The sequence below is a fragment of the Dipodomys merriami genome, unplaced genomic scaffold, assembly GCF_024711535.1.
Source record: "Dipodomys merriami isolate MVZ:Mamm:240054 unplaced genomic scaffold, mDipMer1.0.p SCAF_11, whole genome shotgun sequence".
NCBI lineage: Eukaryota > Metazoa > Chordata > Mammalia > Rodentia > Heteromyidae > Dipodomys > Dipodomys merriami.
This window is the reverse complement of record NW_027202382.1, coordinates 44,268,589-44,285,905: the sequence shown is the minus strand read 5'-3', so window position 1 is coordinate 44,285,905 and position 17,317 is coordinate 44,268,589. Positions and strand designations below refer to the sequence as shown.

General features: G+C 49.8%; 1 protein-coding gene across 10 annotated transcripts in view; it reads left to right on the top strand.

The window, feature by feature from the left end:
* Window positions 1–17,317, top strand: part of Fnbp1 (formin binding protein 1) — a 117,752-nt gene that overhangs the window by 93,847 nt on the left and 6,588 nt on the right. For 3 of the 10 annotated variants that reach the window (XM_070014837.1, XM_070014843.1, XM_070014836.1), the window contains exons 8-13: window positions 544–690; window positions 2,019–2,216; window positions 3,146–3,328; window positions 14,666–14,775; window positions 16,644–16,776; window positions 17,078–17,199. In XM_070014837.1, the coding sequence (XP_069870938.1) occupies window positions 544–690; window positions 2,019–2,216; window positions 3,146–3,328; window positions 14,666–14,775; window positions 16,644–16,776; window positions 17,078–17,199 (893 nt within the window). Of the gene's footprint in view, window positions 1–543; window positions 691–2,018; window positions 2,217–3,145; window positions 3,329–3,449; window positions 6,269–7,826; window positions 8,183–11,182; window positions 11,198–14,665; window positions 14,776–16,643; window positions 16,777–17,077; window positions 17,200–17,317 lie in introns of those variants that run through there. The other 7 variants (XM_070014839.1, XM_070014838.1, XM_070014841.1 and 4 more) reach the window with 5 other exon arrangements.

Genomic DNA, 17,317 nt, shown 5'->3' with positions numbered 1-17,317 from the left:
CTAAGGGCTGGGAAGGTGGCTCAGTGGTAGAGTGCTTGCCTTGCACACATGAGACCCTGAGTTTGATTCCCCAGCCCCATATAAGCAGAAAAAGCAGGAGGTGGCACTGTGGCTCAAGTGGAAGAGCACTAGCCTTGAGCTGAAGAGCTCAGGGACAGCGTCCAGACCCAGAGTTTAAGCCCCACAACCAACCAAAAATAAATAGGTTGCTGAGAGTCCAACATCATTAGAGCTGACAACACTGACAAATAGCAACTCCCTGCCAAGTGTAGGTGGCTCATACCTAGAATCCTAGCCACTCAGGAGGCTATGAGCTGGAGGATCGAGGTTCGAAGTCAGCCTGGGCAGAAAAGTCTGTGAGACTCCATCTCCAGTTAACCAGCCAAAAAGCTAGACTGGAGGTATGACTAGAGTGGAAGAGTGCCAGCCATGAGCAAGCAAGCTGAGCAAGAGCTCAAGGCCCTGAATTGAAATCCCAGTACTGGCCTTGCCCTTAAGTAGTAACAGGGCTGTGTTTATTTTACACAAAATCTGGTGTTGCAGAAAATCCAGGAGATGGAGGAACGGAGGATCGTGAGGATGGGGCAGTCCATGAAGACGTACGCAGAGGTGGACCGGCAGGTGATCCCCATCATTGGCAAGTGCCTGGATGAAATTGTAAAGGCAGCCGAAGCCATCGATCAGAAGAACGTGAGTACTGCGCTGGTGCCCCGCCCCCACTTTCCCGGGAGGCCTCCGCTGGCCTTCTCAAGATGGGAGCGGGCTGGGAAGGTGGCTCAGTGGTAGAGCGCTTGCCTTGCATGCATGAGGCCCTGGGTTCGATTCCTCAATACCACATAAGCAGAAAAGGCCAGAAGTGATGTTGTGTGGCTCAAGTGGTAGAGCACTCGCCTTGAGCTGAAGAGCTGAGCCCAGAGTTCAAGACCCATGACCGACAAAAAAAAAAAGTGGGGAGTTACTTTCTGTGGTCTTAGCATTTTTCAGCAATGCTAAGGAAAGTACAAAGTACTTTTACAGAGTTCCCTAAGAACGCTTACAAAGCTCCATGGATCATTGTATCAGCCTTCCTACTATATCTCCCCCATTATGGGGCTTGAACTCAAGGCCTGGATACTGTACTGTCCCTGAGCTCTTTTGCTGCCTGGCCCTATTTTCTTTATTTCAGTACTAGAGTTTGAACTCAAGGCCTTGTACTTACTAAGCAGGTACTCTGCCACTTGAGCCATGCATCCAGAGGGGTGTGTGTGTGTGTGTGTGTGTGTGTGTGTGTGTGTGTGTGTGTGTGTGTGTGTGTGTGTGTGTGTGTGTGTGTGTGTGTGTGTGTGTGTGTGTGTGTGTGTGTGTGTGTGTGTGTGTGTGTGTGTGTGTGTGTATTGTGCGTGTCTGTCCATCCTAGGGCTTCAACTCAAGGCTTGGACGCTGTTCCTAAATTTTTTTTTGTTTTGCTCAAGGCTACCACTCTACCACTTGAACCACAGCTCCACTTCCAGCTTTTTGGTAGTTGATTGGAAAGAAAAGTCTCACAGACTTTCCTGCCTGGATTGGCTTTGAGCTGCAATCCTCAGATCTCAGCCTCCTAAGTAGCTAGGATTACTGGCATGAGCCACCAGTGCCCACCCAGCTCACTTTTATCTTTTTGGTTGTTAATCGGAGATGAGAATTGAATGAACTTTCTTGCCCTGGCTGGTTTTGAAGTGCAATCTTGAGATCTCAGCCTCCTGAGTAGCTAGGAGTACAGGCGTGAGCCACCGGCACCTTAGCTGTTACTGCATTTTAGCTGATACTTGTTTTTCCAAATGCAGAAACAGGGTTGTTGCAAGTGACTAGGATCTCAAGTAAAGACAGAGCCTTCTTCTGCATGAGAACACAACCTTTGCTGGTGATGAACATGTCACCAGCCAAAAGTCCCTTAGGAATCTCCATCCTTTTCTTAGCATCCGTGGGTATGAGTCATAGTGACTGGTGGGATAAAAAGTATGTGCGTGCATCTGACACTTCCCTGGTGGGTCTTATTTCAGGATTCCCAGCTGGTGGTAGAGGCTTATAAATCAGGATTTGAGCCTCCTGGTGACATTGAATTTGAGGATTACACTCAGCCCATGAAGCGCACGGTGTCCAACAACAGCCTTTCCAATTCCAGAGGGGAAGGCAAACCCGAGCTCAAACTGGCCGGCAAAGCCAAAGGAAAGCTCTGGCCATTCATCAAGAAGAACAAGGTACTGGTGGTTCATGCTCGGTGCGAAAGTGAATTGCATCAAGTGTGCAGATTATGAGTTTATCTTGTAGTCTCAGTAAAACTTAAGACCTTGAATCCGAGGTTTCCGAAGGAAATGAACAAGACAAAAGCTAGCGTGCTGTTGTGTTTTAGAACAGTGTTTCCTTTCGGTGGTGGTGTCTTTGCCATGGCCCTTGTCTGACTTCAGATGTACTGTCACCCTGCCGTGTCACCCACACTAACCACTGACTGACCGTGTGGTGCCTTCACACCATCCCTGCCACCTCTGACTAGTCCTCCTGTACCACTCCCGCCTCAGCTGGGAGAGAGGGGTCCATAACCTTTTATCCGCACGTCTAATTGACCGCCTTCCCAGGGCCTCAATCATAACTGGGTTTTGAGTTCATGTTAACCGGTGTTTCCGTGAGCATTTCCATTTTCTCTCCGTGGTGTGGTCCGTAGGTGCATGACGCGTTAACCTGAAAAAAAAAAATACGACTGCTTTAACCTTAGAACGATCAGACGTTTCATTCCCAAAGACGGGTGCTGTTTTCACATCCTTAGCCTTCTCCCCCCCCCCCCCCCCCCCATCAAGCTGTGTTAGTTTAGGCGGTGTAGAGACATTTCCCTCTCCCTCCCGCTTCTACTGGTTTGGGAAACACTAATGAGCGCCGTAGCCTGCATGTGAACGTCGCATGAGCTTCGTGTCGGGTACTTCTGGTCCTCTGTCGCTTTACTTACCAAATCTCTCACTCTCACCCTGTCATCTGACACCTCCCACGTGCTTCCTTTTGGACCATGGCCTAAATATTTAATGGTTTGTGTGTGTGTTTACTTGCTTTGGATTTCAAATATGATTTGATCCTTATTTTGGTTTATGTCTTCTTGTTTCTGATTTTATTCTGTCGCTACTCCATCTCTCACATGTAGCTTATGTCCCTTTTAACATCCCCCCATCAGCCTCCCCCGCCCCCCCCTGCCTCTGCCTCACCTTCTGCTGTTCCCAACGGCCCCCAGTCTCCCAAGCAGCCAAAGGAACCCCTCTCCCATCGCTTCAACGAGTTCATGATCTCCAAACCCAAAATCCACTGCTTCAGGAGCCTAAAGCGCGGGGTAAGTTCTGCTGCGGAATCCGGCATCTCTTCGCGCTCTTGCGTTTGCATGTTTTGTTCTGCGTAACTGATTTTTATTTGTGAATGAATGCATTCTTTGTGTTTTCCCCCGCGACATTAAGCACAAATGGAACCTAGGATTTGTTGCTGTGTAGCTGGAAAGAAGACAGACTAAAAGAGGAGGAGAAAAAGAAGGAAACAGGGTGGATGCATCCATCAATAATGGATGGATCACAGTGGATTGATCAAATGGTGATGGATGGATGAGTGGATGGATGGATGGATTGATCATAGATGGACGGATCATAGATCAATGGATACATCGATGATGGATGGATAGAGGGGACCAAAAGGCCAGCAGCCAATCCTCAGTTCTCTCGTAGTACTTTCTAGAAGGAAGGACTGGTGCTCCCTTCCCCTTTAAAGCAGCTGTTGTTAATTTTTCACTTTTGATTTCACCAATAAAAAGAAAACTTAGATTTGGTTTCTAAAACTAATGGAGTAGGAGATGGGGAATTGGAAGTGAGCATATGCACAGAAACGCTTGCTTACTAATCACAGGAGCTGCGTGTCGCGTAGATTCCCCGCCTGAGCTGGGCCTCAGCTCAAAGGGGAAGTGGGTAAGACAGTGTGGTTTTGTTATTTTAGTGAAATTATAGGATGTTGATACAATGTCTCTTGACGGGGGTGTGGGGGAACCTGCATGCACAAGCAACCCTAGTCCACAGATCACCCTGGAAATGCCCCAGAACCTGAAACCTGCTGAGGGCTGATGTGACAGCTACCCCGGGGGAAAATTCAGCCCCTCTGCGCACTGCACAGGCTGTAGCTCAGAGATAGAGCTCTCAATTTCCCAACATTGCCCGAGCCCAACCACCACCCCAAAACAGCCACAGGTACGCTAAAAATATTACCTAACATGACCTCAAGCTGTGTGTGTGAGATACATAGGAAAGAGAAATGAGTTTCATGTTTAGAGCAGGGTCCTGCCCCCCCCCCATCCCTCTCTCTCCTCCCCAAGAAATCTCAGTATGTATGTGCACATATCCCAAAATCCAAAGTCTCTCCATCACTTCCAGCCTCAGGCATTTCTGGTAAAGACCAGAAATCTGGATTTTTCTTTGGAGGGTCAAATTACAATAGCACCCTGCCTCCTATGGTAAGCTCTGTTTCTGAGCACTCAGCGACCCCGTCTCAGCCTCCTGTGAAGCCTAGCTCCCAACATTCACCAGATTTGGAGGTGTGCAAAGAAGCTGGCAGAGCGGATCCAGGGTTTAAGGTCTGCTCCTGATGTCTCAAGTTGGCACAGGCTGCATTTTTAAGTCGTGTCCGCTGGGAGGGGCCATACAGTGCCAGCGGACGCCCCTACACACTGACACCTCTCACCAGCCGCGCGCTGGGAGCTGTGCACACAGCAAAGGCAAACCAGGATCTGCTGTAAACTAGAGTCTCAAGTTTTGGTTTTCCTTCTGGAATACCAACTGCTCCATGGATTGGCCAGGAAGAATTAACTAGGTAAGAGAAATCCTCAGATTTCCAGTCCACTGGTTGCCACTAAGAGAATAACCTGACCTTTGAATTCCTTTGAGTCTGCAAAAATTTACACGATGTAAGAAAGAAGGTAATTTTCATTTACACATAATCGCTAACAAGGCTATTAAATTCAGGGTCAAAAATTAAAGTTCAGCCCAGTGCCGGTCGCTCACGCCTGTAATCCTAGCTACTCAGGAGGCTGAGATCTAAGGATCAAGGTTCAAAGCCAGCCCGGGCAGGAAAGACTGTGAAACTCTTATCTCCATTTAACCATCAGAAAACCCAAAGTGGCACTATGGCTCAACTGATAGAGCACTTACCTTGAGCTGAAGAGTTCAGCGACAGCACCCAGGCCTAGAGTTCCAGCCCCATGGCTGACAAAAATAAATAAAGTTCAGACTGGGTGTCAGTGGCTCATGCCTATAATCCTAGCTTCTCAGGAGGCTGAAATCTGAGGATCACAGTTCATAGCCAAACCAGGCAGGAAAGTCCATGAGACTCTTATCTTCATTAACCAGCAAAAAGCCAGAAGAAGATCTGTGGTTCAAATGGTTGAGTGACAGCCTTGTGTAATAAAAAAGCTAAGCAAGAGTGCCAAGTCCTGAGTTCAAATCCCAGTACCAGCACAAACAAACAATAAAGAAATAAAACCTTTCTACATGGATTTATATGACAGATCTCAAGGTTTTACACAAAGTTGGGAAGTTTCTTAAGACTTCCCAGCATAGCAGGGAAAGAATTAGAAACTTAATTTCCTGATGATGTCAAGAGAACCATTGTTAGAGTGAGTGTAGCTTGAGATGTGGATGATGGATTGTCTTGAGCTCTATTATTAGGCCTGGCTGAGGAATCTGCAGCTTCTTGGCTCGATTATGCTGACTTTTAAAACTCCATTCATGATTCATCAAAGACCTTCCAAAAAAAGACCAGGGCGAGCAAGGCTATAAAGTATTGCCTTAACTGTAAGTCACTTGCCTCTGCACCTGGAGAGCCTTTCCAAGTATGCATTATTTAAGTTACTTCCATCCCTATGTCCATCCCTGGATTGTCACAATGCACCATGTGAACAGTCACAGATGTTTACCATTTGTGTCTCTCATCCCTGTTTCTCTCCGTGTCATGTGTCCATGGAATCTTCTGAGTGTTTAACAAGAGAAGAAAAAAAGAAAATCAGTATTCAGCCAGGCGCTGGTGGCTCACTCCTCTAATACTAGCTATTCAGGAGGCTGAGATGTGAGGATCATAATTTAACGCCAAGCTTGGCAGAAAAGTCCTTGAGACTTCTATCTTCAATTTACCACCAAAAAGCTGGAAGTAGAGGTGTGGCTCAAGTAGTAGAGCACCAGCCGTGAGCAAAAAAGCAAAGTGTGCAAGGCCTTAACTTCAAGTCCCAGAACTCACACGAAGAAGGAGGAGGAGGAGGAGGAGAAGGAGGAGGAGGAGGAGAAGGAGGAGGACGAGGAGGAGGAGGAGGAGGAGAAGAAGGAGGAGGAGGAGAAGGAGGAGGAGGAGGAGGAGGAGAAGGAGGAGGAGGAGGAGGAGGAGAAGAAGGAGGAGGGGGAGAAGGAGGAGGAGGAGGAGAAGAAGAACAAGAAGAAGAACGAGAAGAACGAGAAGAAGAAGGAGAAGGAGAAGAAGAAGAACAAGAAGAAGAGGAGCAACAACAACAATGATGGTTAGAAAGAATACATTACTTGCAAACGAACATAAAAATGGAACAGGAAACTGATGGTTTGATTCAAGAAAATCCTTTTTTTCTTTTGGTCGGCCGTGGGGCCTGAACTCTGGGCCTGGGCGCTGTCCCTCAGCTCTTCAGCTCAAGGCTAGCATTCTACCACTTGAGCCACAGCACCACTTCCGGCTTTTTTCTTTATGTGGTGCTGAGGAATTGAACCCAGGGCCTCATGCATGCAAGGCAAGCGCTCTACCACTGAGCCACCTTCCCAGGCCCCTTTTTTTCTTTTAACCATGATCAGCAAAATGAGTTTCATTTCTTGATCCTCACATCTGTGCTCAGCAATCTGCTTTTGAAAAACAAAAGGTCCTGAATGGTAAGTTTTCCCCGAGGGCTAAAGTACCTGTGTGCACAGGCAGCACAGCAGTCAGGACATGGAGGGGGGCCTCCACCTCCCCAGCCCCCCACAGTCTGTCCTTAGAGCCAGGTTTGACATCCTTTCCTTTAAGACAATGAGTAAAGGAGGAAAGGGAGGGAGGGAGGGAAAGAATGGAACGGGAGGGAAGGAGGGAAATATTTTAAGGCTCAGTGCTGAAAATGATGAGTCTGTATCACCACTTTGCTTATTCATTTAGTTAGAAAGCCTATCCTAGGAGAATAACACAGGTGTGATTTTAGTCCTTCAGTTTCTCACGTTTGCAGATTTCAATCTCCTGTTTCAGTGATTAGCATGTGAATTTCCTGTGCAAACCTTTCTTAGCCTATTTGATTTTGTTTCTAAATAACTAAACCAGATAAATATTTTTTTGATGTGGTTGTAAGCCACTGACATCGGTAAAACATCTTTTGTTTCTGAACATCGTTAAAGGTTGGTATGCCTCTAGACCTTTATTATTTCAGAAGAAAGCTAAGGGGCCTGGCTCAAGAGGTAGAGCGTTTGCTTAACAAGCTCAAGGCCCTGAGTTCCAGCCCCAGCACCACCAAACAAAGGGAAAAAGAAAATTGCACTGAGATCCTATGTTCTCCAGTGGTGTAATCTACAAGGTATAACTGGATTGCTTGAACTGAAGATTTCTTTTGCTGGCCCACCTAAGGGGTGTCGGTGCCTAAAATGTGGACATATATTCCTTCCATATTTTAGAGTGATTCGTACAAGGGGGGCGGGGAATGCCATCAGAGTTGATGAGAAGAGATTGGGAATCTGAACTAGGCACTTATGAGATGTCACCATCTCAAGGTTGCTTGCATGTTTGTACTTACTTTGTCTTGTTCTCTCACTGGTTGTTGGCAGACTCAGTCTTTGTATTGTCACAGAGACCTCATGAAGAGGACGATAGGGAAGCCCACGTATGCCTTTGAGGCTAGGGACTATGTTGTAAGTTCCCTGTGGCGCAGCTTTACAGTCATAGCAGGGTCACTAACAGCACCGAGACTGGGGACTGGTGCAGCATCAAACAAACAAACCCTTCCCAACGGAGAGAACCGGACCCTGGGGAAGGGAAACAACCAAAGCAAAAAACCAAAGTCTTAATTGTCTCAATTCAATGCCTGCTTCCTCCTGAAAACTTGCATGGCCAAAGACACCACACTCCCTCATAATTAATTATCAAATGGTCTGAATCCTGTCAGTTTCCCGAGCTCATGGTTGATTTCTTTCTCCCCCCCCCCCCCCCACTTTTTTTTTTTTTTTTTCCATTCTGGTTCTGGGAAAAACCTTGAAAAGGTTGTCACTGCCATCTGAGCTGCTGTGGTTTGATGGCAGAACGTTTACCCAGAAAACCCAGCTAGCAGGGTGCAGTCCCAGGAATGACGCAGTGGCACGCGGTGGCTGGATGGCAGAGGGCCCCCGTCCACGCTTGTAACCAAAGGAACCAAGCAATCATGCCATAGAGACTGGAGAGCAAGCGGTCCGGGGTCGCATGAGCAATAGAGTAGGACTCGATCTCACTTGGAGATCCACGCCTATGTCCTCCTTTTCACTGTCCCCTTTCTTTGCCCGTGAGGTTAGTACCTGCGACTGTCCAATAACACGCGGCCTCCCGGCCCTGTCCCCGCCTGTGTTATTGACGCTTGTGGCTCACAAAGCTCTCTCATTGTCGCCTCAGCCCGACAGCTTCTTTCTGTGTGTAGCAATGCTCAAAGCGTAGCGGAGCCTCTACATTATTCCCCTAGCAGATGACTTGCTTTCTAATGTCAAGCGATCTGAAAACTGCCTGGCTGATAACTTCAAGTGGAAAACCGGCTTCAAGTCCTCAAGAAACAACTCCCCCATTCCACCCTGGCCCTCCTCTGAAGTGGCCCGTTCCTGGCCACGGCAGGAAACTGAACTTGGAAAGTCAGTATTCCCTTATTCCTATTGGGGTGTGGTCTTCACCGTTTCTGGTTTCTTGCTTTTGTTTGTTTTTGTTTTAATTTTGAAGCAATCCTCTTTCCCGGGAGGTAGTTTCGATGTTAGAAATCAGATGTTAGAACACCAAGCAGAGAATCTATCGTTGCACACGACAAAAGTAGCCGCGTAGAGCGCATCATGGCGAGTCTTAGTTCCAGTGTTCGTTCTTTGCGGTGTTCAGTCCATCCTGGAAGAGCAAACGTTAGGATTTGCTGGTGTGCTTTGTGGCGAAGGGACTGGGGACGTTCTCTGTTGCGCATCATAAATGTTGTCTGTCTGTACAACAAACTCGGCTTGTGCTGGGCAGATCTGTGCTGAAGCTCACAGGAGGCCGGGTGCTTACCACTGCCCACACCCGCGCTCCAGGGGCGGCCACATGAAGGACATCTTAACAACTACACATTCTACATCTGGTTGAGGAATTTTAATCCCCACCTGTCCGCCAGATATGAAAGTCAAAGGCAGAAAAAGAATCCAAGGGGGCATTTTCTGTCATACTTGGTCTCCAAAATATGTATTTGCATCCTTCCTGCCAGGTGTCTGGACTCTGGGGGCTGCTAGTGGCTGAGTGAAGATCACACGCTGAACTTCCAAAATGATGATTTTCTAGTTAAGAGAGGGCAGGGATTACCTTTAATGAAGAACTACATTTCTTTTTGGTTGTTTATTTGTTTTCGTGGCACTGGAGTAAGAGCCTTGAACCAAGAGCCTTGTGTCATTAGGCCTGTGCTCTACCATTTGGACCATGCCTGACTTTTTGCTTTATTTTTTCAGATAACATCAGGCATATATACCTGGGTCAGCCTGGGCCACAGTCCTTTGATTCCTGCTTCCCACATAGCTGAGAGGGCAGGCATATACCACCATGCCCAGCTTATAATGGGCTGAGATGAGGTCTTCCTAGCACTTGCTAACTGGATAGATGTTTTACCTGTTCAGCTGCGCCTCCAGCCCAGCTTCTTGCTTTTTAGACCCAGCTGGTCACTGGTCTCAGACTCTGATCCTTCTGATGTCAGCCTCCTGAGTAGCTAGAATACCTGTAAACATAACTACTCAGGAGACTGAGATCTGAGGATCGCAGTTCAAAACCAGTCTGGGCAGGATAGTCCAAGAGACTCCTATTTCCAATTAACTATCAAAAAAAGCTAGAAGTAGAGCTGTGGCTCAAAAAAAAACCAACAAGCTCAGGAAAATACCTAGACCCTGAGTTCAAGCCCCAGGACTGGCTCATAATAAGAGGGAAGGAAGGAAGGAAAAAACAAAGCGTGACCAGTGAGATCTGAGCATTGAGGTTTGAAGCCAGACCAGAGAAACAAATCCAAGAGACTTCTCTCCAATTAACTAGCAAACAGACAGCTGGAGTCTTGGCTCCAGTGGTACAGCACTAGCACAAGATCCTGAGTTCAAGTCTTGGTACCAGCACGAGAGAGACAGAGAAGAGAGAGAGGAGCCAGGGAAGACCACGGCTCGTTTGGCCTTGTCTTGCACTCTTGTAATGCAAGCACTTGGAAGACTGAGAAAGCAGGATTAAGAGCTGCAACTAACCCCTGGTGACTCGGGCCTGTAATCCCAGCTGTTCAGGAGGGTAGGACCTATACAATCATGTTCCAAAGCTAGTTTGGGCAGAAAAGTCTGAGAGACTCCATCTCCAATGAACCAGCAAAAAGTCAGGCTGGAGTCATGGCTCGAGTAATAGAGCACCAAGCCGTGAGCCAAAAAGCTGAAGGAGTGCCTGAGGTTCAGAATTACAAGCCCCAGTGTCCACAGGGAATTGAAGACCCTCCTGGGCCGCATAGTGAGACCTTGCCTCAAACTCCCCCCCATTCCCTCAAAAAAAAAAAAAAGCCAGAGTGTACATTTCTTAGAATTCCCTAAGACAAAACTATGGTGGCGGTCTTGGTGTTACAAGCCTGCGGGGGAAGTTTGCCGTCACTTTTCTCTTGGGGCCAGCCCCGTCCCCCCCTGCGAGCATCCTTGCTTTTGTACCCAGGCTGAGGTGACAGTCACCATGGTAGTGGGGACTGGCCTTTCCATAGCTCTGTGACCCCATGGCCACCGGCGGGGTGGGGGCGGGGAGGGGGCATCGGGGGTCCGCCCCTCCCGTGAGCTTCTGCACAGATGCGCTGCCTGCTCACAGACCCACGCACATGGGTGAATCGTGTGTTGTGTTCGAGGTGGGGGCCGACCCGTGTCTGCTCTTCTGATGCGTGTTTTTTTTCTCTCTCTCTCTTTTCCCCGTTTACTCCTTCCATCGGAAGCTTTCTCTCAAGCTGGTAAGCACCGAGTCCCTGCATGCCTGAGGCCCATCAGGCGATCTTGTGTGTGTGTGTGCCTGGGTGGGCGCGTGCTCTGTGCGATCGAGCCCATGTGACGTAGCTCCTCGCGTGTCTGTTGTGTCTCCGCTGGCATTTATTAGACCTTCTAGATACGAACATTGAGAACCTAATACCGATAGTCTTAATCTTCTCAAGTGGCTAAGAATATTAATGCTTAACCCATGATTTGGTTTTCTTTATTACTAGAGGCTTAAGAGGTTGACATCGACAAACTGTGGAGATAAATAGGAGCTTATATAAATATGAAAAATTGGAGGTGGGGAGAAAAGTATGAAAAGTCAAATTTAGTAGGAAAATCGATTCTCACTGAGCACCCAAGACACAGGTGGGAAAGGCTGGTTGCTCAGGGGTAAGCCGGCCAGGGAGAGCGGAAACCTTTGGAACCTTCCAGATGCTACATGGATGTGCGTAGCTGATTTGGTTGGACAGTGGAAAGACCCTCCTAAGCCTTTATTTATAGAGTTACCTACTTCGCATTACATCTTGTCTCTAGTTCATTGTATAGCTGTAGTAAATAGACTAATTACTAAATGTATGAAAAGAAACGCCTAACCAACATAACCTGTAATTATACTTCAGCGATGGGAAAAAAGTTGGATAATCCTCTTGAATGCTGTGACTGAGAAAACCGTAAAATAATGCACAATGATAAACCAAGAAGAAAGGCAGCACGGTGCCCAGCACCAGTGGCTCACACCTATAATCCCAGCTACTCAGGAGATAATTGCTGAGGATTGTGGTATGAAGTCAGCCTGAGCAGGAAAGTCTATAAGACTCTTATGTCCAATAAACCACCCTACAAAAGAAAGAAGTGGAGCTTTGGTTCAAGCATGTGAGTGCTAGCCTTGAGCAAAAAGTTCAAGGATAGTGCACAGGTCCTGAGTTCAAGCCCCAGGATACACACACACACACACACACACACACACACACACACACACACACACACACTTGAGCTGTTGCATGAGGCAGCAGATAAGAAAGCCAGCAAATATTAATGGGATGAATGTTGGCGCCAGGTAGATTTGTTGATGCGTGCCCTGTTTTTCATTGCAGCCGGGCACTGGTGGCTCACGCCTATAATCCTAGCTATTCAGGAGGCTGAGATCTGAGGATCATGGTTCAAAGCCAGCCCCACCAAGAAAGTCTGTAAGACTCTTACCTCCAATGAACCACCAAAACATCAGAAGTAGAGATGTGCCTCAAAGTGGTAGAACACTAGCCTTAGGCAAAAGAGCTCAGGAACAGCACCCAGACCCCGAGCTTGAGCCCCACAACCATCCAAACAACCATAAAACCCAGAAAGCTGAGCAAGAACCTGAGGTCCTGAGTTCAAAACCCAGATTTCCCCAGAAAAAAAAAAAAAGAGAGAAAACCTCAGTTCTCAAAAGCATAGTGCCACGTACATACCCGGCACTCAAAGCACTGCCTTTCTGTCCCCGGGGGTGAGTTGAACAGTTAGGAAGGCCAGTGGTGCGGCCGGCTTCCTCTGCCCGGGTGGGCGGGGCTGCTCGCCGGCCCCTCCCCTGCGCTCTCAAGACTGGCAAGTGCTGCTCACCTAGCTTTCTGGCATGTCTTTGAGCGTGTTAACCAAAGGTCTTGGAGCTGGCCTTTGTGGCCAGCTATTTGCTGACTTGCGCGGTCCCCAGGGAGCCGCCAGCGCGGTCCCCTCCCGCTCTGGTCACAAGCCCCCCCCCTGCACCCCCCCATAAGCAGCTTGGCAGCTTGGCTGACATTATCCAGTCCCTCCCTCCTCCCGCCCCCAGCCCGGCTTGCGCTTGTTCCAAAAGAATGGAGGGTTTTCAAGTCAAATCTCTTTTCTAAATTCCCCGGCTTATTCTTGGTTAGTTGAATACATTTTTCATTCTTTAGAAAAACAGCCTCATTTCAGAAAGAAACACTGGATGCCACAATTTAGCTCTGCTTTCTAACAAGGGCATGTGTGTCTCAGGCCGGAAACCCTGTGTTGGTTTTTGTGTTGGTTTTCTGGGATTGAGCTCAGGGTTTTGTGCTCTGATTCAACTTTCTTGCTCAGGTCTGGTGCTCTAACACTTGAGCCATGCCCCGAGCCTGGTGTTTTGCTGGTTGAACTTTTCAGCCCAGGCTGGCTTGGAATCACAGTCCTCCAGATCTCAGCCTCCTGAATCACTGGGATGACAGGTGTGAGCCACCAGAGCCCGGCAGAGATTTTTGCTTCCTACAGCTTACAAATGAAACACAGTGGAAGACACTGGCTCACATCAGGAAATCATGAGCTGTAGGCATGCAGCAAATGTAATTTTATTTTCTTTTGACCAGTGCTTGGCCTTGAACTCAAGGCTTTGGCACTTGCTCGGCTTGCCTGTTCAAGACTAGTACACTGTCACTTGAGCCACAGCTCCACTTCTGGCATCTTGATGGTTCATTGGAGACTTTACTGCCGGGGCTGACTTCAAATTGTGATCCTCAGATCTCAGCCTCCTAAGTAGTTAGGGTTACAGGTGTGAGCCACCGGCACCCAGCTAGAAAATGTATGGTTTTGTTTTGTTTTGTTTTGTTTTTTACTTTATTTGTGCCATTCCTAGGACTTGAACCCAGGGCCGGGCACCGTAGCTGAGCATTTTTTGCTCAAGGCTATAACTCTATCACTTGAGCCATAGTACCACTTCAAGCATTTTGGTGGCTAATTGGAGATAAAAGTCTCATAGATTTCCCAGCCTGGACTGTCTTCAGACCTCAATCTTCAGATCTCAGCCTCATGAATAGCTAGGATGACAGGCGTGAGCCCCTGGCGCCTGCCTGAAGAAACATCCTTTAGACAGTAAAATCCACAGCGGCTGATGCTGTGCCCCATGGGAAGCTGGTCTTAGAGTCCCGGAGGCTGTTCTATGAGGTTGTTCAGGAGCTCCCTTTAAGGGGCCCAAAAGAAACAAGCAGACTTTGAGATCCGGTGGGGGGATGGAGGAACAGGATTCCCCGCGCACGCGCTCTGAGGAGAACAGCACCCTGCTGTCCTTCGCAGGGATGGAAACACTTAGCTTTTAGCCTTAGAGAGGCAGGGAACATGCAGACCGAGGGAGGGGTGGGGTTATTGCTGGTTTGATTCAGCAAACATAAACTTCCTTCAGGCCCAGCGTAGCTGCCAGCGGGGAGATGGGCACACAGACGGATCTGGCTCTAAATTAGTTGTTGGTGGATTCTGGCTGGAGTGAAATCCGTATTTCCTCCTCCTCCTCTGCTCCCTGCAGCGTGTAGCTCCTGGCCATTGCCCACGGTGGAAGCCGTGTTAATGGAGTCCACCGCGCGAGCATTCGGCTGGCACACTGGGGAAGCGTAGGTTGCGTCTGCCTCCCCTCGCTGTGGGCGTGGCTTAGGACCGCCGAGGAGGCCGGTGGGCTGCGTGGACCTCATTTCTGTTTGCACCCCCAGGGCTCCACTCCCGAGGACTTCAGCAACCTCCCGCCCGAACAGAGGAGGAAGAAGCTCCAACAGAAAGTCGATGACCTCAACAAAGAAATCCACAAGGAGATGGACCAAAGGTAGAGTGGACGCACAGGGACAGGGGAGATCTGCCACCAGGGACCACAGGCCCGGCTACTGGGCTGCTTCGGGAGGGGCGGGAGGTACTAGGCCTTGAACTCGGGGCCTACGTGCTGTCTCTTCGCTGGTTTGCTCAGGGCAGATGTTGTCTATTACACGTGAGACCAAGTACATAAGGTGAGTGTATCCGTAGATTCTCCCTGTGGAACAAAGGCGTGCTTACGTTCTCCACGAGGGTGAACACTCGTAATGCCACCGAGTGTCGTCTTGGGCTGAGGCAGGAGGATGGAGAGTTCAAGGCCAGCCTGAGCTACTACCTAGTGAGACCTTCTCTCCACACATACACGCGAAGAAAGTCAACCTGGAAGGCCACCTAACCAAAGCCCACTAGCTCAGCACCCGTGGCGCATGCCTGTAAGCAGGGGCGGATGAAACAACAAGCAGACACTAGATAAATTGTGTAATGTGGGGAAGCGATGCGCACTGTAGGGGGAAAGGGAAAAGCTGGCATGGTGGCTTTTGCCCGTAATCCTAGCTACTTGGGTGGCTCAGAAGGTAAAGCCAGCCTGGACAAAAACAGAGACCTCATCCCAATGAGTCCTGGACACAGCGGGGCATCCTTGCTACATGGGAAGTGTAAATAAGTGGATCCCAGTCCAGCCCAGCCCAGGCAGATATGTGAGAAATAACAAGGTAGAGTCTGGGGATGTGGCTTGAGAGGTACAACGCCAGCCTAGCAAAACCCTGATTTCAGCTCCCAGTAGCACAAGAAGAGAAAAGAGAAGTAGAGCAAGGGAAAGGGGCTGTTGGCGGGGGGAGTTTCCCAGCGCTCCACAGATGCCGGCCAGTTGGACTCAGCCTCAGGAGACGTTGTGTGCACTTGTGCAATTCTCCGTCCCGTCCCTACTTTCAGTTACACTAGTTTCCATCATTCCGTTGTATCTTCTGTTTTGGTCTGTATTGCATGATAGGTTTGGATTAAATTTGGTGATGTTTATTAAAGGTCGTTTTGGGGTGTGTTTTTTGTTTTAAAGGCAGGACTTCATTACATAGCTCAGATAAGCCTGAACTCCAGAGCCTCCTCCCTTAACCTCCCGAGTGCTGGGATGTCAGTTGTGCACTAGTGTGCACAGTTACAATGGGCGCTTTACCTCTAGCAAAGAGTCATTTGCTCAACACTTTCAACAACTAGCCGGGCGCTGGTGGCTCACGCCTGTCGTCCTAGCTACTCAGGAGGCTGAGATCTGAAGATCATAGTTCAAAACCAGCCCAGGCAGGAAAGTCCGTGAGACTCTTATCTCCAATGAATCACCAGAAAACCGGAAGTGGCAATGTGGCTCAAGTGGTAGAGCGCTCACCTTGAGCTGAAGAGCTGAGGGACAGCGCCCAGGCCCAGAGTTCAGGCCCCACAACCGACAAAAAAGAAAAGAAAAGAAAAATTCCTGCAGCAACGATTTGTGCTTTATCCAGAGGGTCTCACCCGCGGCCCGGGGCCCCCCCGGAGTGGTGTCGGCTCTCTACGTGTTTGGTTTTGTGGTTGTGTGGGGCAGGACAGGGACAAGATGACGTTGTCACTGAACTCACATGGAGACTTCTAGAATGAAGGCCAGTGTTGTCAGAGGACTTGCATGGAGAGCTCTAGAATGAGAGCCAATCTTGTCACCAAACTCACACGGAAGAAGTACGAGGCCATGTTGTCACCAAACTTGCAAGGGAAATTCCAAAATGAAAACCAGTGGTTGCCACGAAACTGGCGTGGAGAGCTCTGGAATGAAAGCTGGTGCTGTCCCACCCCCATCTGCCGGCCCGTGGCCTCCTTGTGGGGGCTGCGGCCGCCGTTCCACGCTCTGCTCTCTGCTGTTTCCAGAGACGCCATTACCAAGATGAAGGACGTGTACCTGAAGAACCCGCAGATGGGGGACCCCGCCAGCCTGGACCACAAGCTCGCCGAGGCCGCGCAGAACATCGAGAAGCTGCGATTCGAAGCCCAGAAATTTGAGGTAGGGACAGGCGGGCGTGGGGGACGCCATGGGGGTCGTGGGGGACACCGTGGGGGTCGTGGTAGGGGCGGGCGGGCAGGGCCTGGGGGCCAGGCTGCGGCCTGAGTTACGGTAAGAGGCCCCCTTCCTCGGGGGCGACCTGCCCGGGTCACCCTGCTACCCGGAGCCCAGCCGCTCGCCCGCTGGCGTTGCCTGCCACGTCTGCAGCTGTGCAGCTGTGCACGGGGCGGGGCGGGGTGGCCGGCGGCAGCCAGCGCCGGCCGGGCTGAGCGAGCTGAGCGAGCGCACTGGCTCTTTTTAGGCCTGGCTGGCCGAGGTGGAAGGCAGGCTCCAGGCCCGCGGCGAGCAGGCGCGGCGGCAGAGCGGGATGTACGACGGCCAGCCGCCCCCGACCGGACACACCTGCGCGCAGGACCGGGAGAGGTAGAGTATGCGTGTGGCGCCCGCCCCGGCCCCGGCCCCCAGCCCAGGCCACCTGAAAACAAGCCTGTGGTGCCCTTTCCATTCCAGCACATTCCGGGCCCGGGCAGCGCCGGGCGGT